The following is a 25860-nucleotide window of genomic DNA, read 5'->3' on the forward strand; positions in this document are numbered from 1 at the left end:
ATCTGCCAGGTAATGATCCAGACTGGCCACCATCAAAGTCAGGATTATGGGTTTGATGGATGATGGTCTGACTCAGCAGAAAACATTTTTTATTCAGATAACAGCAAATGGAAACAGAAAAGGTCTAGTAGAAAGAAAGAGCAGCAAAACAGAGTGAGGAAAAGAAAAAGCAGCATATGACAAAAAGGATGCTGTGAGAGATAATAGAAAAGGAAGGAGAGAAACCAGGAAGAAGTGATGAAATGAGGAAGAAAGAGAAAAATAGGGGAAAGTATGCTTTTAGGCAATAGGCATATATTTTCTTTGCAACCTGTACCTGCACTTATGTGGATTCAGCAATGCTCATAAGAAGAGAATGCAAATAACAGGAACTTAACCTTTACTTTTGTTAATAAGCTAGAAGGATCAGCTGGAGTAATTATGTATTATTTGATTCTATTTCCTCTAGCATGCAGATAGAGGTGGGAAGCTCCTTGTTTGCAATATATGTCCTTAACAACATCTGTTGGTCCTGGCAGGGTGCCAGCATTGCTATGAGTTTCCTCCGACTGTTCATCTTATGATAAAGTAGTTAAGGTTTTTTCCATCTTTCTTTTCTCACCCAGGATAAGCATTCTGGTAGCAGGATTGAGAAATTGGTTATTCAGTGTTTTTCCCACCCTGAGGCTTGGCTTAGTTAGAGGCTTAAATAATGGGGGTGTTCAGCAGCAAAATTTTCATTTCACTTCGTTAATTCATTTAGTATGTCACAAGAATTTGTTTGCTTCATTTCAAATGGAAATTTGCTTTCATTTATTTGTTCCATTTGTTTCCCAAACAAGCTTTGCAGCTTATTTTGGGCTCCAAAATTGGGGCTTTCTAGTCAAATCTAATGAAATTTGTGGGTTGACATCATCAGACAGTGAAGAGCACACCAAATTCCCAAGTGGAATATAAATATAATAAATAAAATAAAATAAAATAAATAAAAGGTACTATAAAGGAGCAAAACGGTACCTGCAGAGGCAGGAAATCTTTAGAACACTGTAAGAGCAGCAAAGCAGCAACAAGGTATCAAAACCCTGAAAAAGGTAGACTATGTAATGTCGCAAACAGCATAGAATCATCAAACTTCCCAAGCATAATGTGCAGGGCATCACAAACACCACATAGGCATGTTGCAAACAGCATGGAAGCACTAAAACCCCTAAGAAGGTGAGGTATGGTAAACAGCACACAAGCTTCAAAACCACCAAGGCATAGAGTGTGAGGTGTCACAAACAGCATGGAGGCATTAAACCCCCTAAGAAATAGAGTATAAGGTGTCACAAACAGCACAAAGGAATCAAGTCCCTAAATTGTACAGTCTGGAGTATGGCAGTAAGGCAGAGTAGCAGCAGGATCCCCACTGTTTAGCATCAAGGGTATGGTGGCAAGCACAGGGGCAAAAACAAAAACGGAACCAGCAATAATGACAGAAGAGGGCCAAGAGTAAGCAGGGCAGTAACAATAGTAGAACAAAACAGCAAGGCTCTGAACCAGGAAACAGGTAGAGTTGGAGGAGAAAGATTTCATTGTTTGTTTTTTTTTTGGGGGGTGGGGGTCAAAACACCTCATTATACTTAAGAAAGAAGAAGAGTAGGCCTAGCAGTAACAGTAGCAGAACAACAAGGTGCTGAATCAGGAAAAGGAGTGAGGAGAACGGTTTCCTTTTTTTTCTAAACAATTTTCTTCTGGGGAACAAAACCCCAGTATAACTAAGATAGAAGTAGGGTAGGAGGAACAGACTGGGCAATATCAGACAGAAGCAGACTGATACAGAATGGTGCTGATTTTACCAGCAGCAGCAGAAGGATAGGCAAATGACAAAACACAGCAAGTTGATGAGAGCAATGGGCTTTGGCTCATCATAGCTGTGCTTTCAGTCCTCCTTCCAATCATGTGGAAATTCTGGGAAAGTCAGGAAAGGCAGCTTGGTTTTCAGGGAGACCAACTTTTCCAACAACTCATGTGCCAGTGGTGAATGATGAAGTCTCATGCTGTCCCCGTCATTGAAAATACACATTCTGTAGACATGCTGGTTGATGGATAGGAAAGATAATGTTGGGGCACCTTGGCCAGGTCTGGCTAAACTGTGAAGTTGTGTGCCCAATATGCCAACAGATCTGTGGCCTTTTTCCTTGATGGGCTCTGTCAGATAGCATGTCTAAGAAATTACAGGGGTCAGGCAAGGGTCTCTGTTGCCAGCTGTTCTAGCTATGGCTTGCATCAGGAGAGATGATTCTATAGATGGCAATGTGGCTATGGATTATTGAAGTGGGGGAGGAACTGGTAGCTGACTGGGTGCTGCTCATGCTCACATTACTCTCTGGGTGGCCACTTTTTCCTGCTCTACATCCCCACTGTGCTTCTGCCTCTGGCGCTCTTGTTCATGCAACTTAGACACCATTATCTCAGATTTCCTTCATGTAAATGAACTATTGTCTTCTATCAGGGTTTTCAGTCTCTTTTGCACATGGTGTGCAAGGAGTCAACTAAATACAACACCATTGCTTTCAGTCCCTCTTCATCATGGAATCCTTCTAACATCTCTAGAATGTTTACTGTGGGATGACCCTGACCAAGGTGGCACTTCTGGAACTCAGATCCTATATGGCATGCTTGAAGGGCTTCAGGACTTGTATCATCTGCTTCATCACTACTCAAGCCTGATGCTCCAGGAGTGACCAACATCTATCTTCCTGATTTTCCATTGCAACAGGTGTTCCTCAGGGTTTTTAGCCCTATCTGCTGCATTGTTCAACATTTACATAGCTTCCCTCTGTCGTCTTCTTGCCATTTTAGGTTTATTTTATCACATCTATGCTAATGAAATTCAGGTTTTTTCCCAGTTTCCTCAACATGGGCATTAACATCACAATTCATTTCTCTATACCTTTCCTCAATCAGAACCTGGCTTACCCATAACAGACTTTCCTTAAACCTCAATAAAACCAAAACTCATAGCATTAGGTTGATCCACCCCTTATCAGATTCCAGCTTCAATTCAGTTTGATTCTCATTCATTCCCATTGCCAATTCTATTCATTACATTGGTGTTCAATTAGACTCTCTTCTGTCTATGCAGCCTCACTTAAAAACTGTCAAGCAATCCTCATTTTACAAACTATGGGCCTCATTTTCCAATATCGCATGCGATACCAAAAAGGGGTGTACCTTATGCTAATAAGCATGTGTATTGCAAATGGCTGTTATTGCAAGTTGCACTATTATCCCAATTTGGGCTACATTGCCAGTATATTGCAGTTCACAATGTTTCCTGACAGGCCTGAGAGAGAGAGAGAGAGAGAAAGAGAGAGAGAGCACCTTACCATAGTGCCTCCTCCCTAGACAGGTATTTGTATCCCTATGGGAGGCCCACCTAGTAACTCGAGGTGAGGGTTAAGTATTAGTGTAGGGGGTTAGGGGCCACTTTCACATTCAACATGAGATGTACGAACAGAACAGTGGTCTCTTGTGAAGATTTGCTGGCCTTCAGAGTGAGGAAACTCACTCCAAGATGAGATTTGTGCAATGTTCTCTCCACCTAGCTTGTTGTTACCCAGGTAGAGAGTCCATCGCGGCTGAAGACTGTTCTTAAAGGGGCCATGACAGGAAACTGTCATGGTCCTCTCAGAAACTCCACCTCCAAACATCCTGTATTTAAGGCAAGGTCTGGTTCTCAGACCTTGCCTTGGTATTGAGGTTCCTGCCTGAGTTTGCTCCTGTGTCCTCTGTTCCTGGTTCTTCATCCCGCTCTGCTTCCCTGCTCCATGGATTGATTCTTGGCTTCTGACTTCTGGACTGGTGGACGTGTCTTCTCCTGGCTTGATCCTGGTACAGTATTGGACCCTTCTCCTGGCTTGATCCTGGTACGGCTTTGGGCCATTCTCCTGCTAGACCCTGGGCCGGATTTTGACCTCTGTGTACCGAACCCCCAGACCGGCTTTGGACTATTCTACGACTCCTTCCTCAGACTGCTTCGACCTGCTGGAGGCGCCAGCCGTCTGGAACCCACGACCTGCAGGAGGCGCCTGCATCCAGTCCTTTCTTCAGTCCTCAGAGGAGTCTCCTAAGTCCCAGCAGCCGGATCCCTACAGGCTCCTCCCTGGGGGGTTGCGTGCTTCCAGGGTGAAGTCTTCAATCAACTTTTCCCTGTCCAGCGGTCTCGCCCTTCGACGGTAGCTGTCTACCTCAATACAGGGGGTCCACTTTCATAACATTCTGGGTAAAAAGCACCCCCTCCATCTGATGGCACCATGCTTCCAGTATCAGCCCCTCTCCCCTCCCCCATCCCTCACACCTCCTCCACACACAAAGCATTCCCCCCTGGGCCCCTCACTCCCTGGTAGTCTCGTGGTGGCCCAGAACACCCCTAGCTCTGGTCCAGTTGATGCCATTTTGGCCCAGAGTTAGGAAGTGCAGGCCACTACACTACCAGGGAATGCTTTGTGTGTGGAGGAGGTCTGAAGGATGGGGGGAGGGGCTGATGGAGCAATGGGAATGTGATTTGAGGGAGTCTTCATATAGGTAAAGGAGGGGAGGTACGGAGGGGGGGGGGTTGGAAGAAAATTCACTACGGCCACGCTGGGACTCTCTTCAGCTGCGGTGGGATGGGTGATGCTGGCAGTGCCCACAGCACCCTGCTCATGGCGTCCCGAGCAACCACCCAGCTCACTGTACCCAAACTCTAGCTCTGCTACAGAAGTCCATCCCATCTGCTCTATGGTGACTTGCTGCTGCTGAGGTATGGCTGGGGACTGCTGGCCTGCCACCTCAGTGGTAGAAGGGGCCAGGGGGGTTCAGCATGGGAAAAAGTCTTCTTTCAATGGTTTTACTGCTGTTCCTGCTTCTTTGAGTGGCAAACGGGATCCCCAGGCTAGTACTGGACTGGTGCCCTCCCCTGATGCTAACGCTAGCAGGTGATGTTTTTGTAAGTGATGCTGCATACTAGGAATTGTAAGATGCCCCAGCACCTTCCAAAATGATGGCCTTAATACAATGAATGCACTGAACAAAACACAGATCCTCCCTCACTTTAAAGTGCCTCGATACCATTGTCTTTTGCAATCTCCTGTCCCTTTCTGGATCCTTGGGCTGACTGGGAAGTAAAAGGCCAGGAGTATCGCTCGTGCTCTTTAACTGCACTGCCTGCTCTTCCTGAGGCATGCTCTCAGCCTTGTCAGTATCATTTGCCTCTTCTACCTCCTCACTAGAGGCCAAGATGTTACTGACTAGAAGCCCCAAATTCTCTTCAGCTACTAGCTGTACAATACCCTCTGAATCAGGGAATCCAACACAGGATTCATTATCAGAATCAATTTTTGCAAATACCACCTCCATTACCGGAAAAACAGTAACCATGAAAGAGCCCAGTGCTGGGTTTTGATGCTGTACTTCTACTGCCCCTGCCCCAAGGAAGACACAGCAGTGGCACCTGCTCTCTCAGTTGTATCTTCTTATGGCTTTAACTTTCCACTCCTCGCTTTCTGCAGCTAAAAAAATCTCTTTTTAGCTTAAGTGCAGGACTCCCTTTTTTCTCACTGCTACTACTATCAGTGCTTCTGCTTCTGCCAGGCTTGGCTGGCTCAGCAGGAACACCCATTCCGCTGCTCCTGCTATTCATCTGCCCACTGCCATTTCTTCCTCTCCACTTTCTTTGCAGTGGCATGAGGGAATTGGAAATAATTGCTACTGGGGTTTTTGATGTCACAGTATAATATATTAACGTGCTGTAGTGTATTCACCAGTACCACTCTAATGCTGGCTGTGTGTCTCACACACACCAACAAGTCAAAAGCCTGAGTGCCCTGCAGTGCTTAGCAAGCAAAGTTGCCAGCTTGGCAGTGGCGCAAACTGGCTGCTGGGTTGGCTGTGCCTATAGGTGAAACACCTATAGGTGAGACACAGTGTGTGTGCAAAAATATCTCTCACACATGCACCGTGTATGTGTACTGCTGACTCTTTTTGCACACACACAGAAAAACTCTCAGAGAAGAAACAGACAAAGTTCAGGGCTCAGACTGCTCTTCTGTTCACTGCAGTCTCTATAGCTAATAGTAGCTGCAGATTAAAGTCTAGACTGTAGGGCACTGGCGTGTGACAGAGAACACTAGTAATCACCTTGTTCATTGCTTCTCTCCACTACCTTACCTCAATGAATAGACAGAGTTCCAGTGCCTCTTTGTCTCTCACACACAGGTGAATTTTCAAAGGAGTTATGCATGTAAATGGAACATACTATTGTAGCAATTTTCAAAAGTAATTTACCCACGTTAAGTGCACTTAACGTGGGTAAATTCAGTGGCATATATTGTAGTAATTTTCAAAAGCCACTTAACATGGGTAAATTGCATTTACAGATGTAAAACACAGTTTTAAGCATGTAAATGTTTTTGTTAATCAGGGCCACAGTGCAACAGTGAAAATAAGAACAAAGATCTCCTTTGCCCAAACTCTTCTCTCGCCTTCTTTTCTGTCTTCTAAACTTTTTCTTTCACTCAGAGCTTCAAAAATCACAGCCTTCAACTGAGAAATCCAACATAGAAGTGATCTTAAAATGATGTTTGCACATGCTCAAATCTTTCAGTAGGAGGAAGTCAGCGTCACTTGATACAGGTGCCAGCTATAGGCTGGTTAAAAAATGCTTGACCATGATTGGTCCTCCTTTCTATCTTTTACCCTGCATCTTCCTGCCCTGGTTCCAGGACGTCTGGGGAATTATGACATCACTGGTTGGTTGCTATGCTAACAGAAAAAAAAAACATGCTGGGCTAGCCCTTGTAGTTTTACTTTGCCCATAAAATATAATGTGAAATGAAAATAAATGGGAACAAAAATTGTTATTTTTGTGTGTGTGCCCTCCTTTCATTTTGGGGGACCATGAATGAAACAAAAATGGCCTCATTCACCACATTTAACCCATTTATCTCAAACGAATGCACATCCCTATTAAATACATTTAAGCAGCAAGACAAACTAGAAATTGCAAAAGAACAAAAGGATATACAAGACTAATCTTGATGCAGATGGTGAACACAGCTAGCCTATATTCATTACATTATCCCCTACTCACCGTGCCCACTATTTGATCATTTTTCCATTGCTCACATATATTAGTATCTAAAGATGGGCTAAAATACCCTGTGATCCAGGATTGTGAGCGCAATCCTAATCTGTAATCTGAATATTCACTCTTGGGCTTGATTTGCTGAATCATGATCAAAGATGCAATTGGAGACTTTATTCTCTGATTTGCTGAGTTCTTATTATCCCAGTCTACAATTACAATCCAATTAACCACATCCACGAGAGAATATCCATATTTTATTTGCTCATAAAAGTATATGCAAAATCAAGTTATGTGCATATGTTTATGTGCTCATACCCTGCACAGTTTTATAAGGAGCCTTTTATCTGCATAATCCCCTATTTATTTTATTTATTTATTTATTTATTTATTTATTTATTTATTTAAAAACTTTTCTATACCGTCGCTAAGTTATATACCATCGCAACGGTTTACAAATAGGCACATAGACTAAGGTAAGTAAATGTAGGATATCGTACATTCTAACAGGTGCCAATAAAGTTTGGTTACAATTTCATAAATAAAATCATTATTTGAGTATTGTTGGTCAAGTCCAGGTATATTATTGAGTTACTATCTCTTAGAGATATTACTTCTTAAATGTAGGATTGAGTAAATTCATTCTCATCTGCATTCCCTGTACTTTCATTCTCTCTACCCTCCACACTCTTTAGTGAAGACTTTTTTAAAGAGCCATGTTTTTAGATTTTTCTTAAAAGTTTTGAGATTATTCTGTAATCTGAGTTCGGGGGGCATCGTGTTCCATAGTATGGGCCCAGCCAATGATAAAGCCCTTTCTCTCACTTGGGTTAATTTTGCTGACTTTACTGAAGGGATTGTTAGTAGTGCTTTGTTTGCTGATCGGAGGTTTCTTTGTGGAACGTGTACTGGTAAGGCTGTGTTTAGCCAGTCTGCTTCTTTATCATATATTAGTTTGTGTATGGTGCATAAGGCTTTGTATTTTATCCTGTATTCAATGGGTAACCAATGTAAGTCTGCTAGAGTTTCGGTTATATGGTCCCTCCTCTTTTTTCCCGTTAGTATTCTGGCTGCAGTATTTTGAAGTATCTGGAGTGGTCTTATCGATGTGCTTGGGAGTCCTAGTAAGAGTGCATTGCAGTAGTCAGTACTAGAAAAGATAAGTGTTTGCAATACTGTTCTGAAGTGGGCAGGTGTGAGTAATGGTTTATGTGCATAAATGGTTTGGAAATTTTTCAAACTGCCCACTTTACTAGAAAGACTGTGGGTATTTTTACCCAGGGTCTTGGCAGCATTTTTCAAAAGAAAAACATGCACATATTTTCTCATGGAACTTGCCCAAGGAAAAATCAGCCACAGAGATTTGCATCTGCTTTTTCTGTGGATACTTCTTCTGATCAAAACGACGCATGCACTTTTGAAAATCAAAATTTATGTGCATAGTTTTCTCCCCTTATCTAACCCCACCCCATGAATGTCTTAACTACAATGTGGGTAAAAGTAATGTGCCTTATGGAAACATATATGTACTTTTATCAGCATACAGGATGGGCGATTTTCAAACAGGTGATGAAACATTTTGTTTCAGCCTCAGAAATCCCTTTGAAAATTGCCCTCAGTATGGGCGTATTTTAATATTTTTTTTTTCCCTATCTCAAATACCTCAGCCCCTATGGTTCTCCCTTGCATACACACACACACACACACACACACACACACACACACACACACACACACATAAATGTCTAGGTGTTATCCCTGAATGAAAGAAGGCAAGGGATATAACTTCTGTGGGCCATGTGCAGTTCATAATAACTTTGCTATTCTGATCATAGTGTCAAGAAGCTCCTCACTGGTGCCATCATGAGTAATGATTTCCTAAGGCAGCTGGAAGCCTCGCATGTCCGGCGCATGGTAGACTGCATGTACGAGAGGCAGTATGGTCAGTCGCAGCTCGTTATTCGAGAAGGGGAAGCGGGAAACCATCTCTATGTGCTAGCAGGTAAGACAGTACCATATGCGCTATAACATATGAAAGCTCCTGAGAGGGGGAGATTTGGAGTGAAAAAGAAGGATGTCGATCTTCCACTGGAATGCATTGGAATCTGGGAATTTGTAGTGGAAATAAAATAGATACCTAGCACACCATTGGCTGATTTGGGGGGGTGGTTAACAGATCCACAATAGGTACCTTAGGTCAGATTTAAAAATGGCAGTTTTCAAAAGCCTTTGAAAAGTGCCCACCTTATATGCGGGTAAAACTGCACACATTATATCACAATATATATACTTCCACCTGCATTGTAGTGGAGGCATTTGCAGGGTGGAGTTAGAACAGAAGAGAAATCAGTACACATAGTTTGTGGATTTTCAAAACTATGGAGGTTATTTTCAAAGGAGTTATAAGTGTAAATGTAACATACTATTATAGCAATTTTCAAAAGCCCACTTACACACAGAAAGTGCACTTATGCATTTAAAACCTATTGATAATTCAATGGCATATTCTGAAGCAATTTTCAAAAAGTGCATTTACACACTTTAAGCATGTAAATCCTTTTGAAAATTACCCCCAAAGTGCGTAGTTTTGGTTGGAAATAGTATCCACAGAAAAAGGAGGAGCAGATCTCTGTGAATGTTTTTCCTTTAGATGGTTTTAAAATGAAAAGTACCTGCATAATTTCTCATTGAAAACGGGTGTAAAATTTCATATGTAAAAGTACCCATGGAATTTTCACCTGCCAGCTCAGTTTTGAAGATTGCCTCAGAATGCATAGCTCTATGATGGGGCTAAGCCATTGAAATAGCATTCTCTATAGCTGAACTCCCTACACATTGACGGTGTTTTAAATATCTTTGAAGAGTTTTCATGCTGAACTAATAACAGGAGTCACAACCTGAAAATAATCCAGGTTACTGCAGGTTCATTACAACTTCTAGAAAGCAGTACTTCAATAATAGCAACAGCAGGAATATTTACTGTGCAAGAATACGTTAACGTTCACATTATTTAAGCTACGTTTCTCCTTTTGACCTCAATGCAGGAAGAGCCATGTTTAGAAGAATGGCACAAATTTTAAAATATGCATGAAGGAGTCAGTTGGTCTTTGCAGATTATCGTCTCACAGACTGTAGTAATCAATTGGATATCAGCTTGTATTTGATGTTAATTTTTCAAAAAATGGCTGTGTCTTTAAGGTACTACAGAACGAACGGCAATGGAACATCTTTAAGAATTTCAGAGAAAGTAACAAAGAGTCAAACCTGGAATTATGCTAAGGACTACCAGGCCAGTGCCTAGGGTGGAAACATTTCTGTCTCCCCCTCCCCTGCCACTCTGTAATCCTTTTCCCGGACCTTGGAAAGTTCCCCTCCCACTGCTGCCACCACTGCCTCCTGCCCCAAGACCTCAGCTCCAGCGTCGATTCTTAGAGCGCAGTGAGCATGGGGGAAAAAAAGCCTGTGCTCACAGACCCCCCGTCTCCTCTGGGATTATGTGCGGGGAACGGGGTTTGTGAGTGCTCACTATAAGGATAACCGCTGAAGCCAAGCTCTGAGAGGCAGCGCAAATATTTTGGAGGTTTGCCCAGGATGGGTGGTGTGGGGGTGGCATCGGACATGAATCTGTACCTAGGGGCAGTGTCTAACAAAAAAAAAAAAAAAGAGAATTTGAAAAGAAGCTGGCTGCAGAGTCAAAAACTCATAATAAAAGCTTTTTAAAATATATCCAAAGCAGGAAACCTGAGAGGGAGTTGATTGGACCAGTAGATGATCGAGTGATTAAAGGGTCTATTAGAGAAAATGATTCCATTATGGAAAGACTAAATGAATTCTTTGCTTTGGTCTTTACAAATGAAGATGTTGGGGAGAGACCCATTCTAGAGACGGTTTTCAAGAGTGATGATTCAGATGAGCTGAACCAAATCACAATGAACCTGGAAGATGTAGTAGACTAGATTGACAAACTGAGGGGTATCAAATCATCCCTACCGGATGGTAGAAACCCCAGGGTTCTGAAAGAATTCAAAAATGAAATTTCAGATCTATTGCTAGTAATTTGTAATCTATCATTAAAATCGTCCATTGTACATGAAGACTGGAAGGTGGCCAGTGGAACCCCAATATTAAAAAAGACTCCAGGAATGATCCAGAAAACTATAGACCAGTGAGCCTGAATTCAGTGCTGAGAAAAATTGTGGAAACTATTCTAAAGAACAAAATCACAGAATATATAGATAGACATGCTTTAATGGAACACAGCCAGCATGATTTACTCAAGGGAAGTCTTGGCTCACAAATCTGCTACATTTTTTTGAAGGGGTTAATAAACATGTGGATCAAAGTGAGCCAGTAGATGTAGTGTATTTGAATTTTCAGAAGGTGTTTGATAAAGTGCCCCATGAGAGGCTTCTAAGAAAATTTAAAAAGTCATGGGATAGGAAGCAATGTAATTTTGTGGATTACAAACTGGTTAAAAGACAGGAAATAGAGAGTAGGATTAAACAGTCAGTTTTCTCAGTGGAGTGCCTCAGGGATCTGTACTTGAACTGGTTCTTTTTAATATATTTATAAATGATCTGGAAAGGGGAACGAAGAGTGATGTTATCAAATTTTCAGAAGACAAAATTATTCAGAGTAGTTAAATCACAAGCGGATACTGATAAATTGCAGGAGGATCTTGCAAGACTGGAAGATTGGGCATCCAAATGGCAGATGAAATTTAATATAGACAAGTACAAGGTAATGCATATAGGGAAAAAAGAAAAAAAACCTTTGCTGTAGTTACACAATATTAGATTTCATGTTAGGAGTTACAATCCAGGAAAAAGTCTTAAGTGTTATAGTGGACAATACATTGAATTCATTGGCTCAGTGTGCTGTGGTGGTCAAAAAAGCAAATAGAATGTTAGGAATTATTAGGAAGGGATGTGAATAAAACAAAGGATGTCATAATGCCTCTGTAGCATTCCAATGTGAAACCGCACCTTCTTCTGTGTTCAGTTCTGGTCACCGCATCTCAAAAAAGATATAGATGCTCTGGACAAGGTACAGAGTAGGGCGATTAAAATGATAAAGGTGTTGGAATGGCTTCCCTATGAGGAAAGGTTAAAGAAGTCAGACTTGTTCAACTTGGAGAAGAGACAGCTGAGGCAGGGATGGGGGGAATATGATGGAGGTCTACAAAATCATGAGAAGACTGGAATGGATAAATGTGAATATATTTATTTATTTATTTATTTATTTAGATTATTTTCTATACAGTCGCTAAGTTATATACCATCGCAGCGGTTTACATTGGTTGTTTACTCTTTCAGATAATAGAAGAACTAAGGGACACTCCATGAAGTTAGCAAGTAGCACATTTAAAACTAATCGTAGAAAATTCTTTTTCATTCAATGCACAATTAAGCTTTGGAATTTGTTACTAGAGGATATGGTTAAGGTAGTTAGCTTAGTTGAGTTTAAAAAACGTTTGGACAAGTTCCTGGAGGAGAAATCCATAAACTGTTATTAGTTATGTTGATTGGGACTAGCCACTGCTTATTACCGGCATTAATAACATGGGATGTATGGGTACTTGCCAGGTACTTGTATCCTAGATTGGACACTGTTGGAAACAGGATGCAGGACTTGATGGACCTTTGGTCCGACCCAGGCTGGCAACTTCTTATGTTCTTATCCGTCTCTGCTAAGAGTACAATTGTACCCATATATATATATATATATTTATATATTTATTGGTTTTTGTATACCGTCACTTGGGTTCCATTGTAACGGTTCACAACAATAAATAATAATGCACAATAAATATACTAAAATCAACTTCCTAGGACTAAAAAATAAAACAAATTACAGCCATTCAAATAAAAACAACTCATAAAACAATTAAATAAACTTATCATACGACTATCCCTCCCTCCTCCTATCTTATAACCAATATATATATATATATATATATATATATATATATATATATATATATATAATTGTATCGCTACTTATATCAAGTTGACATTTCATATGCAGAACTGCATGCCATGGATGCAGCCATGGATGCACTTTACTTTTATTCATTTAGAATTATAATCAATGGCTTGTACAAAGACACAACCATCAAAAACAGCAGTGAAAGTAAGAATAGCTTGTTCTGTAATGCATTTGACAATTAAAACAATCAATAATATATCCCCTGTGATTCGGTTTATTTCATTCGTAGGAAGGCGATAAGTGTTTCAACTTTTCAAACGTTTCATCTCTGTAACTGTTCCTGCCATAACAAATCTAAGATAATCAGGGCATTCCTCTATGACCCTTATCAGAATCCCAGTGCAGGTAACAACCTCCTTTGCATAAAAACGTAAGGTTTGCCATACTGGGTCAGACCATTATGGTCAGACCATTTTTGCCCAGTATCCTGTTTCCAAAAGTGGCCAATCCAGGTCACAGTACCTGGCAGGATCCCAAAAGGTTGATAAATTCCATGCTCCTTGTCCCAGGGATAATGTAATGCTCCTTACTGCCTCAACTCCTCCTTACCTCCCCTTACCTCTGACATAGCTCTTGGAATCATGCTGCATCCAGTGACCCTAACCAGAAGCAAGACTGCAGCTCCTGAGCCTTTATATAGGCCCTGCATCCAGGACTTCCTGTGGTTCTGGCTAATGACACTGCCTGAATATATATAAGGAAGCTCAGTGCACCCAGCCAGCTCCCCAACAAAGGTCCTTGTGGGATTATTCTGCCTAGGCTTTATCGTTGCTCTTGTCTCTAACTCTGTATCAGTTATTGCCTTTTCTTTGCCTGGCTTTGCTCCTGACTCCTCACCTGAACTGGTTCCTGCCTGCTTTGCCTTTCCTTCGCCTTTGGACAGATTTCTTGGTATTGACTGGGCCTGGCCCTTTGATGTCAATTTTCTTGCTGCCTGCTCTGACCTCAGCTTGTCTCGTGCATCTGCCTGAACTCTGCCAGCCTTGTCCTCCATCTGCTTTATCATCTCTGCCTGGACACTGGTCACTCAGACCATAGCTTGCTGCACATCAGCTGCCACCTGCCAGGACTTACTCTATGCTTGCACGAAGTAGGCTGCATTAACCTGTCAGCAGCCCAAGGACTCATTTTCCTGCAGTGTGACAGATAAGCAGTAGATTTTTCCAAGTCCACTCTAATAATGGTTTTGTTTATGGACTTTTCTTCTAGGGGCTTGTCCAAATCTTATTTAAGCAAAAAGACAATTGTGTGCTGTGATAACATTTATAATGGATTATTGGTGAGGACAATAAATCAGACAAAGTAATAAACAAAATTAGTATAATACAACAAACAGCATCTAAATTTTAGAATAGTTTTAATTGAGTGGAGGTCTATGAGAATCTAATTAGACATACAAAACAGTCGCCTAGATAGATGTTAGTGAATTCAGTCCCCCAACTTATGTAAACCCAATAACACTTTTACCACATCCTCCAGCAACGAATATAAGAGTTTAATTATGCAGTGAGTATAAAACTATTTTCTCCTATTATAAACAAATAATATGAATAGACATGGTAATTTGCTCTTGGCTTCTATACTAATTATTCTCATCTCATATGTAGATAAGGTTATCTATGGCTCGCAATTAGGTGGAATGTAAACTGGCCTTGTTTCTGTTCAAAAATGTTCTAATCAGTTATCAAGTCAAATTTGATCATATTATGATCATTATTGCCAAATGACCCAATACCATTATGACTCGCACCAAATCATGTGTTCCACCAAGGATTAGGTCTAATCCTTTGGGCATGAATCAAACTAGTGATGTCATCTTTAAGGAGCCCATGCTCTAGAATACACGCTAAAATGTTTTTTTAACATGTGTGTACTAAAAAGGGCTATGAAGGCAATTTTCAACGTTGTTTATCTGGGTAAATAACGATTTACCTGGATAGATTGGCTCTTTGAAAAGTGTAAACCCTCAGTCTGGCTAACGGCATGCATGGACGTTTAGCTCCATTTGGGGGAGGTGACCTGTATTTTCAAATCTATGTACATTATTTTTCACAAAAATTCTACACGCCCAAAAAGGAGGTGCAAAAATCTGCGGAGATGATGTACCCATGGCAATTCTGAAAAGTAAAGCATGTGCATGTTTTCCTTTTGAGATCTGATGCAAAGTCTGTGGTTAAAAAGTACCCACAGATTTTCCACCAAAATGGGCAGTTTAAAAATTCCTCCCCTTAGGATGGCACTTAACAACGATGATACTCTTAATTTTTCATACTCTACTAAAAAAGCTTGAATAGAACATGGACATTAATAGCAAGCATGCTATCCTATAAAATTGAATCTTCTATGCATTAATATCAACTGTGCTCTAAATAGCACTAAACCACAAGAAAAATAACATGTACATACTAAACTGGGCATGCTCATTCTTCTTTTCCTCATGACTCAGCTCTTGCCTCAAACCTGCATGAAAGTAAGCCTGGCACATGGGGTTGGTTGTCAGTGTTGGAAGGTGGAAATGGAAGAGCATCTGGCTCACACAAGAGGAGGTAAAAGAAGAGATTTCCAGTAGAGGAAAAAATCAGACCAAACTTATGTACATCATCAGTAAGCCAAGGAGGAAAATAACATACATCAGAAGGAGACTTGGCTAGTCCCGTGAAAGCACCAGTATCCAAGCGCCCCCCCCCCCCCCCCCCCCCCCCCCCACCAAACATCTTATAGTATTGGAGCAACAATGGCACATTGACCACTGTTCATGCTGAAGCCTCAGAACACTTGCTGTTGTCTTTTAGACAGATGAACCATAGCAATGACAACAATGTCCATGGCCATACACCAACAAAGCAAGTTCAGGCGACTGACAACATCACTGCATACCCCACCTCCTGAAGCTACTCCCTTACTTCCATGGCATTCAATGTACCCGTGCCCCCCCAGGAGCGGGCCACAGACTGAAGATGAAATGACTGGAGGAGGGTGATAAACCTTGGATGGGACGAGGCTGCCTAGTGAGAATCACTCCTGGCTCCCACTCAGTGCCTTTTGTGAGGGACATAAGGCTCAGCTGCTGCAGCCCTCTTTCCATTGCAACAGCTGTCATGCAGACAGGTCAAACCATCTGAAACCATGCAGGACACAGAATATATGCATTGCAATGTTTCAGCACAATTGTGGTGTTCAACTGGAACTTGTGGGATGGACCTTTATTTGCAACCATTACAACACCACTCCATATATACTGGGTGTTGTATACTTAGTATTTGAAAAACAGTTGTCATCAGTGAGTCTTTGGTATGAATATACATTTTTATTGTCTAAATAATTGTGGATTTTTTTTTTTGAAGGTGTGCTGGTGTCTTTCCTTTCTGGCATCCTCTTCTCTGTCTATCATGCTCTCAGCCATCTCTCCCCTGTCCCCTGCTCCATACCTTCACAGCACCACCTGCTGCAACTGCCCTATCTCCTCCATCAGCATCCTCTAATATGCATCCTGTTAGCCAAGTCCTTCACATGTACACTAAAGGTTAACAGCTGCTTGAGTAAGGTGTTAAAATTTAGGTTGTAGCAAGTACCTGCTAAATAGCAGGGGGAGGAGAGCTTTGTTACGGTTCTGGCCGCGAACAGACCCTTACCTCCGTGTTCCTGGACCTGTTCCCGCTCCTGTTGGCCTAGTTCGCGGCCTGTTCGGCGGCGTCCCCGCGAGGGCCGCATTGCCGGGAAGCCTCCCATGGATGCCCTGCCTCTAGGCGCATGCGCGCACCACTTGGGCACTTTTCTAGGCCGTTTCCCGCCAGTGGTGACTCTGCCCAGTTCCTGACCTCAGACGCCGCGGCCTTGATAAGCCGGCCGCGGACATTCAGTCTTTGCCTTGCAACGGGCTACCAACTGGTTCCCTGTTGCTCCGTGCCCCGGAGTGAGCTGCCTTTGGAACTCGCTCCGTTCCTGTTTGCCTGCTACAGTACGGTTCCTGCTTGCCTGCTACAGTACTTGCTTGGTTCCTGCTTGCCTGCTACAGTTCCTGCCTGGTTCCAGTACCCGAGTCTTGCTACAGTTCCTGCCTGGTTCCAGTACCCGAGTCTTGCTACAGTTCCTGCCTGGTTCCAGTACCCGAGTCTTGCTACAGTTCCTGTCTGGTTCCAGTACCCGAGTCCTGCTACAGTTCCTGCCTGGTTCCAGTACCCGAGTCCTGCTATAGTTCCTGTCTGGTTCCAGTACCCGAGTCTTGCTACAGTTCCTGCCTGGTTCCAGTACCCGAGTCTTGCTACAGTTCCTGCCTGGTTCCAGTACCCGAGTCTTGCTACAGTTCCTGCCTGGTTCCAGTATCCGAGTCTTGCTACAGTTCCTGTTTACTGTTCTAGTCTGGTTCCAGTTCTCAGTCCGCCTCATCAGCCTGCCCGCTCCAGTCTCAAGATCATCAACTCACCTAAGTCCCAGCGGCTGGGCTCCTAAGGGCTCCTCCCGGGGGAGCCCCAGCTTCCAGGGTGAAGAGCACCTCTACGTCCTGCCTGAACATCTGCCTCCCGGCCTGCGGTGTACCAGAGACATTGAATACCTTTCCCAGTCTCTGGCAGGTCGGCCCAAGGGTCCACTAAATTGAGACTCCATAACAGAGCGTAGCACACTATTTCTGCTAGCTCTCTAAAACCTAATTTCCAGCTGACATTTCTTTATTAGCATATGGAAACACGTGATTTTTACTGCTGTAGATATGATCTGATGTCATATGAGACCAGTTTAGCATGCATGCTAAGATCTTCGTGTATTACATGCTGGTTTTTTTGTGCACGTTAAATAGCTTTTGTCTGTGCACTAACCGTTCGCAGATAGGCCCTCTACACTGTTCAGACTTGGGTTATATATAAATAAAGGGAGGTTTCTGTGACATGTCCTTAGGACAAAGCAGAAGCAAAATAATGTCCTGGTCTATTAGCGTTATCTTTCTTATTGGATTTTATAAAAAAAAAACTTGTTGATTTGTAATTATCTTCCTCATAATTGTTTCTTAGTGAGTGATTCTAAATGTTGCCTAGACCTCTGCTGCTGACCAGTAACTTCAAATTAGTTCCTAATGAGAAAAATTATACAGAATGTATACATTTCCCTTCAGAGAAAACTCATCCTGTCCCAAGAAACCCTACTCGCTGCATCTACTAAAAAATAATTTACTGTTTGTAGCCAGAAGATTCATGATAATGGCACCACTTATAGCAAATTAATTTGATTTCTGAGGCTTGAAATTTCTATTTCCACAGAACCATGAAGATTTGACTCATCTGAACTACCTCCACATTTACTTTCCCTGCTTTGTGAGTGATTGACTTGCCTTTCAGGTCTTCATCTCCCCAATTAAAAGTCCTTCAGCATCTCTGTTAACACTTCAAACTCCAAGAGCCTCTCTGCTGATTCATATATATATTTCTTTTTATATTTATAATTGAAGCAAAACTGTCTAACTGAATAGACACAAATTTGCCTGCAGAAAGCTCTGTGTCTTCTTCAAAGCCAACATAATAGCTCTGATCTCCATAATATTGGTTTGCTGCATCCTATCTACCGTACGATGCCTGAGCATTGCAATATGTATCTCATAACCACTGAAGCACATGTAAAAAGAGCATCAATTCTTTTTTATCCACCTTTTTTATCACCCCACCCGGTTACAGGGGAAATGGGCCCAATGGCAGGGAGTAATGAAAAGGACCTCCACACACAGGGCCGGGGTATCCAATGGCCTGCATTTATTCATTTAGGATTCTTTTAAACTTCCTTCCCAACCTTTGAGAAAACCGTCCAAAACACTGTACAAAAACATTCAAAATTACATGAGGCGATTGTTAAAGTCCAACAGCTGCATGCCACTACATGTGCACCTTTTGTTACACTTTAATGTATGTGTGCACATTTCTTCCTCAACCAAATTGTGGCCTTTTTTTTACTGCAGCTACAAGTGCAAGCGTTGTGCTGTTTAGCATGTGGAAGTAACAGATACTTGCTAAACCGAGCATGCTCATGGTTCTGCCCTTTAGCTTCAAGACTATAGAAGGAAGCTGGACTGGTTATCAGTTCTCAGGGGAGAAGAGGGAGAGCTACAGGACCCCAGAAGAAGAGCTCAAATAAGATCTAAGAAGCCATACCACTCCCAATTAAGGGACTGGGACATTTTTAAATGGATTTGATACAGTTTACTATGTAATTTTAGATGCAATATTATAAATATATAATGACGGAAATGATGGGGTGATTGGTTAGTAGAATGTTTACTATTTTAGCAGGGTCGTTTTTGTATTTTTAAATTTGTCTTTTATTATTTGTAAATTGCTAAGAGCAAGCACGTAGCAACATTTACTAAATGTAAATAAAGAAATAAAGAAATGCACATGCCTCTGATGTCTTGGAAGTGGGGGGAGGAGAAGGACAAAACCCTCAAGGAGTTGCTGGAGAAATGGGAGCCAGAAGTAGCACCAAACCCTCCAGAGGCAGAGGAATGACTGCACCAACGGATGTTTCATTTCACTCAACAAGATATTTTTGGAGCTGATACTTGAATACTCCAATGTGCTCTATGGAAGAGAAAATCCATGACAGCAAAGGAGTATATCTGGCAAAGATGTGTCTTATGTCAGCAATCTCAGAGCCACTCCTAGACCATCAAACATATTAAAAGTGCTACCAAGACATTAAAGGGAGCCTATAAGAAAAGTACACTAACATACTGTATATGCTTATTGGAAGAAGATAGGAGGAGGTCGTGCCGGTCCCATTCAGCTCATCCTGCTCATACCCAAACCTTGGGTATGGACATCATCATCATTAGCCTCATACAGAGCAGGAATAAGGCGGGTGAGTTACCCACTAGTCATGAAGAAATCATCAGGTAATCTGTGACCGAGGCAGCGGGTGGAACTCATTCTGCCAGATGCAAAGAAGTGGGGAAGTGGTACATGGCAGTGGCAGCTGGCAGAACTCATTCCACCAGCCAAAGAGAGACCTCCACTCAAAAAGGAAAAAAAGAAGGTAGAGGTGGGAGGGGAGGGCTAAGAAGAAACAAGGACTGAGGTGGGGGTGCACAGAAAATAGGTTGGCGCTGACCCCTCTCTCCCTACCCCCCCCCCCCCCACCTCACTACAACATTACCTCCCGATAAGGTGCTTTTTGTTTAGAAAGTCACCATGAGTGTTCTTGAAGGAGTCAGCAGACAAAGACTTGTGGGGACAGCCACACTATAAGGGAAACAGAAAACAAAAGATGGCACACCGGGTCCAGTAAAGCAGCATTTTCTTTCCCACTTTGGCACTGTGTATAAGAGAAGAGGCCTGGAATGAATGTTCCTTTGATATGACTCCCTCTCATGGTGTTATCCCAACCTCTGGTGGGATGAGGAGGAGGGCAATGGGGATCCCGTGGGAGTGCAGATTTATGTCAGCTTCCACGCGGTGACAGCCAGAAGAGTAGTGGCAGAGCAGCAAACCAAGTGTACATTTATTCATTTATTTATACATACAATAAATACATGGGAAATAGAAGACAGATACCGCCTTCATGAGAACATTTACATTTTTAAAACATCAAATCAAAAGAAACATAAATCAAGAAATCTAGATTTCCATGGCAACTTAAAAGACCACCATAGTAAAAGAGGGGCACATGCCAGGGCCAGCAATTCTCAACTTTTTTTAACTCCTTTTTGTGTAGACTAATTTATTTTTATTTTTTACTTTTTGCCTTTGTTCTCCTTCTTGCTTCTCCCTCCACTTTCTTCTCTCGTCTCCCAGTCAGTCCATCTATCATTTCCCAGTCCTTCCTTATCCCCTAAGCCAATCTTCTTCTCATTCACCAGCTGATTCCTCTCCCATCCCATTCCATAGCCCCTTCCCCTCTTATGCCCCTGCCAGTCAAGCTCTATCTCATCCCGCAGTCCCTTCTCACTCCTAATTGATCCCTATTACCATGCCCCAACACACTTCCCTAGCCAACGCCCTAAGCCTCAGCCCCTCCTCAACCCCAGCCAACCCTCCCCTTCCTCAACAATTCTCCCCCTGTCCTCAATCCCTCTTCCCCCCACCCACTGCCACTGATTGATCCAGTAAAAGGTGCAGAAGAGCAGTGATGCATCAGATCACATACTCCTTCTTTACTGCTTTGGGGTCCAACTAGCACCTTGAAACCTGTGTGACACTGTACTGCCGTCTGATTCAAAGGATCATTTGGAACCTGGAAGGCAGAGGAAGAGGAGGGCATGTCTCCATGCACAGTCACTCTCCTCCTTCAACTGGGCTAATCAGCAGTAGTGAGAGAGATGGGTCACTCAGATGGCAGTCTTCAGCTATCTTATAGTCAACCAGCTAAGTTTATCCAGCTAACTTTAGGAGAGCCAAATGGTGGTCCTAGATTTATCCGGCTAACTATGAAGGATAACGCAGAATATCAGTATTTATCCAGCTAATTTAGCTGGATAAGTCTCCCCACCCTGGAAAATCCCTATCCAACCCCTCACTTAGCCAGCTAAAAAGTTGGCTAACTAAGTGGCAGCTACTGAACTTAACCAGCTTAGTGGCACTGAATATCGGGCCCAATGTAAAGAGGTCCCTATCTACCCAGATCTTCCATTCTTTCATATAAAAGAGGAGAACAAAATATATTGACATCAGGCCAGGAACACAGACCCGCTTAGAATCTAACACCTACAACTGCTGTGTCATGACACTTTACACCTTCACATTTATTGGGCAACTTTAAGTGAAGTATTGACATGTACACAAGATTTCGTGGTGCAGCTGGGGGCTCAGTTTCTTTACCATCCTCTATTTTTTCATTCTCATGGCTCCCTTCTACCTTAACTGCTTCCAGCCAGGGAAGATAGTGAAAGATACATATGTTGTGCAGCATGCACCACACAAAGAACTTTCTGACTGGAAGCCTTCAGCACAGTCCAATAAGCATAACTGACTTTTCACGTGATCCATTCAATAAGGACCGTGATGGAGCAACAGGAATGGTTGCACTGCTCTTCTAAGGCACCAGAAGGATGGAGAAATAGAGATAGCCCCCATGTCAATAAGGTAACTATTAAACTTATTACCAAATAAACCAAGTGGCACACCATGAAATTCTAGAGGCTTTAGCACCATTGTTCACTTGTTCCATCACTTAACCAGTACTATTCCTGTCTCAAGAACCAAGGCATGCATGTAGTCCTACAGGGAGCTATGCTTTCATGTATGAGTATCATGGTAGAACCAAAGAATCTTGGCCACCACATCCGTCATCAGTGAGCGATTGTCATACCGGATGTTTAGACTTTGATTGATAATGTTTTCAATTCCAGCAGATAGATTTCTGGCTAGGGACCAAGCCCACATGAGTACAAACTGATAACCCCTTCAACTGAAGAAAGGAATTCTGTTGTAGAAGCTGATTTGCACCTTCCCCTCTCCTGCTTGGTTCAGGATACTGGATATAATTAGTCATATAGGAAAGTGTGGCCTCCAGAAAAGAATGGACACATCTGGAGACAGACGATTGACTCATGCTAGCTTTGTCTCCTGCCGCCTTTCCTCCAGGTGATCCTCCTAGTTCAATATTAGGATACAGACTGCCAGGAAAGCAGTTTTGTCTCTTTAAAAGCAACAAGAAATGCTCCCAAAATGAAAGTTTTGGTGATCTCGTTCCTGACTTTGTTTTTAGTTTCTATATGAATAAAATAAGAAAGTGTAAAATAAAAGAATATGGCATAGTCTGGCTTGCATAATTTTCCATGAGAGGAAAAGTAAATAATTTTCATATATTTCCTCCCAAAGAAGATAATGGGAGCTATGTGGCAAAAAGAGAAATCCAAACAATGTGGAGTCTTTGGGGTGGAGGACTCTGGGAGCTGAAAAGAAGCTGCAAAAGTAGGAATGGGAAGTTTGAGGGTGGAGTATTAATGAAGCATCTACGATGGCTCCACTTTTTGTGTGCTCTGAATTTTGTTTTTCAAACCCTGCTGAATAGATATTTATCAGACCCAAGTATCCCCCAAGTAAGTTCTTTAGTAACAGTTGTCATTCTGCAGAATTTATCTGCTGCTATTCGCCAACTGGAGGTCCAAAATGGTGGAAATGCATCGACTCCTTAGAGTCTGAGTGGACAATAAGGCTTAGGGCTAGCAAGATCTGAAACTTCAGGTATTTAATGATGTGTTTATTTATGCAGATGGTTTGCTAGATGTGGTTCAAAATGGTAGACTGCTGGGACAGATGCATCCTGGGACGGCATTTGGAGAACTGGCAATTCTTTACAACTGTAAGAGGACAGCCACTGTGACAGGTATGAAAGCAGGCCAAGAGGATAAAGAGTTTCCCTCTTGACAGTAAGCATCTCAGAAGTCCATTGGCAAAGAAGATGACACAGTAGAAATATACAAATATGGACAGTTTCTCTGGAATTTTATTTGATATGTACTTGTATTTAGCTGTGTGATTATCAATTCATGCACTGCATGATGCAAAAGGCCGCTGCTCATCTGGTTTTATGCACATAGATGACACATGGAATAATTTTGCAACATCGTGCAAAAGTTAGTCAGCAAATATATGCATAAGTTGTGGCAGTTTCCCCAGTGGACTTACTCACATAAATCCAGTTTGAAATTTATCCCAGCAAAACTACGCGCGCACAATTACACCTCCTATTTGATGTACGAGGTTGTGCCGAGAGAATTTCTGCATGTATTTTCTAAAATCAAAAAGTGCATGCATAAGCCCCAACCCCACCCAGAATATACCTGTTGGAAAACCTCTCTCCTACGTGAATAAAAGGACGAGCATATAGTGCATATGCATGTAATTGTACAGACGTATCCTTCACATAATTTTCTAAAGGGTCATTTCTACAGGTAAAGCAGCACTACGTACTGGCAGAAGTCCCTTTGAAAATTACCCTCCCTATGCACAGAACTAAAATAAACAGGACAGTGGAAATATGAGTAGTGTATCAAAATACATATACACCTGAGGTATACAGTAGAACTGATTTTATACTGTATACCAGGCATTCAAACAATATCGAATAAGGCATAAAACTAAAGTAACTTGCTGAGTTTACTCCATTGTGAGCGTATCTTGTACGTTATTCAATAAAGAATTTTCCCATAGGCACAAACAGGACCAACCCTTCCATTAAGCAGACTTAGACAATCACCTAGGCCTATCAATTTCCGGCCAGCACTAGGGGCTTTGCTATACCTGAGCACACAAGGCCTTGCCCCAATGACTGTATTGACCAGTGCCCCAATCTCAGGTAGCAGAGATCAGCCCTCTGCTTTCTGCTCCAGTTCCCCCCCCCCCCCCCCAGCAGGTGCAGGGAACAGGAGGGAAGGGGTAAACCTAGTATAAACAGAGCATGGAGGAGACCAAAGAGCTACTCTGCTCTCGAAGCAAGCCTCGTCTTTCATTCAGGGGGGAAAAGGGGAGGGGATGAGCCTGGAGCAGACTCTGCAGAACAAAGAATAGCCACCCTGCTCTCTAAACTATCTCCTCCTGTTATTTCCCCTTTTCTGCCTGACTTACATGCAACAGGAGGGAAGTGGATGAGGCTGGCGTGAACAAGAATTCAATTTGTGTCTGCATATTTCTATTTGTAATTCATGATCACTTATTTCTGTGTTCTGTCTGTGTGTCCCACATTAGGTCTTCTGCTAACCTGTAGTTTCTGTATACTCCGTGCTTTTTTCACTGTAGGAGGTGCACCGCTAATAATAAATTTGGATTTTTAGCATGCCTTCCTAAACAATTCTCAAGGCAGCTTACAGCATATTTAGAATTGAAGAACAATGTGCCTTTGCCCCAAAGAGCTTACTATCTAAGGCCTCTGAGGATACAACAACTTGCTCAAGGTCACAAAGAGAATATAAGTGGGGAAAGGCGATTCCCTGGTTCTTAGCCCATTTCTCTAACCACTAGGCCTCTCCTGTTCCCTGCTGGTTAGAAGAGTAATGCTGTTCTAGGGCCTGGTGTAATATTTGTCTAGCCCCCCTTTCAGGTACAACTTTAAGCTGAGGGATACACTGAACACCAGGTTGTAGTCCCAACTCAGTCCTCTAAAACCTGGGTGTGGGTCCTCCAATAGGGCCCAAGGCATTTATATGGTTGAATACTAAGGAGAAATTTGACACAGAATACATGCTCCAAAATGTAGTCTTTTACTAACCGTTCAAATCAGAAAATGGAGATTGGTTCGGTCTTTCCAAAAGCAGGTACTGAGATTTCACAGTGAGGGTGCTAATCCTTGCTGATGCGCGCTCCTGCAATCCTTTTCCTGTCATTTAATTTAAGGTTCCATTTCACAGAGATTGGATTTTCTGCCTCTCATGGACCCTCTTTGCTATCTGATTCTCCCTGGGCTTGAATCATCCTGCACATCTCTCCTTCTAGACTACTTGGCACTCCATGATCTGAACCCCAGATGGGCTTCTTTTTCCTTTTCTCCTTATTACTGGTTACCTCTGAATAGATGCCTTACTCTGATCTAGTGAGCCTCCTATAAAGATCTTTGTTCACACATAGAACCCGGATCAGGGCCTTCTTCCCTCTATAAAAGGAGAAACTCAGCGGGGAGGTTTATTCCCTCAGAGTTGGGATACTCTCCGCCCCACTGCTGGATCCCTCAGGGACAGCTACTTATTATAGTACTATCAGAAGCACCACCACAGGGACTGTTCTCTGCGACCCTCTACGAACTGTTTGACACTGGGGACAAAAGGGAGGTTTTTCCTCTTTTCCAAACTCCAGATTTCTGCAGAGAAATTA

At 42.4% G+C, this 25860-nt stretch overlaps 1 protein-coding gene across 1 annotated transcript in view; it reads left to right on the forward strand.

The window, feature by feature from the left end:
• LOC115095435 (cGMP-dependent protein kinase 2-like) overlaps positions 1–25860 on the forward strand; it is a 169411-nt gene that overhangs the window by 25028 nt on the left and 118523 nt on the right. The window contains 2 exon segments of the mRNA XM_029609064.1: positions 8923–9089; positions 23267–23380. Of these exon segments, the coding sequence (XP_029464924.1) occupies positions 8923–9089; positions 23267–23380 (281 nt within the window).

The sequence above is a fragment of the Rhinatrema bivittatum genome, chromosome 7 (genome assembly GCF_901001135.1).
Source record: "Rhinatrema bivittatum chromosome 7, aRhiBiv1.1, whole genome shotgun sequence".
In the NCBI taxonomy this organism is placed as follows: domain Eukaryota; kingdom Metazoa; phylum Chordata; class Amphibia; order Gymnophiona; family Rhinatrematidae; genus Rhinatrema; species Rhinatrema bivittatum.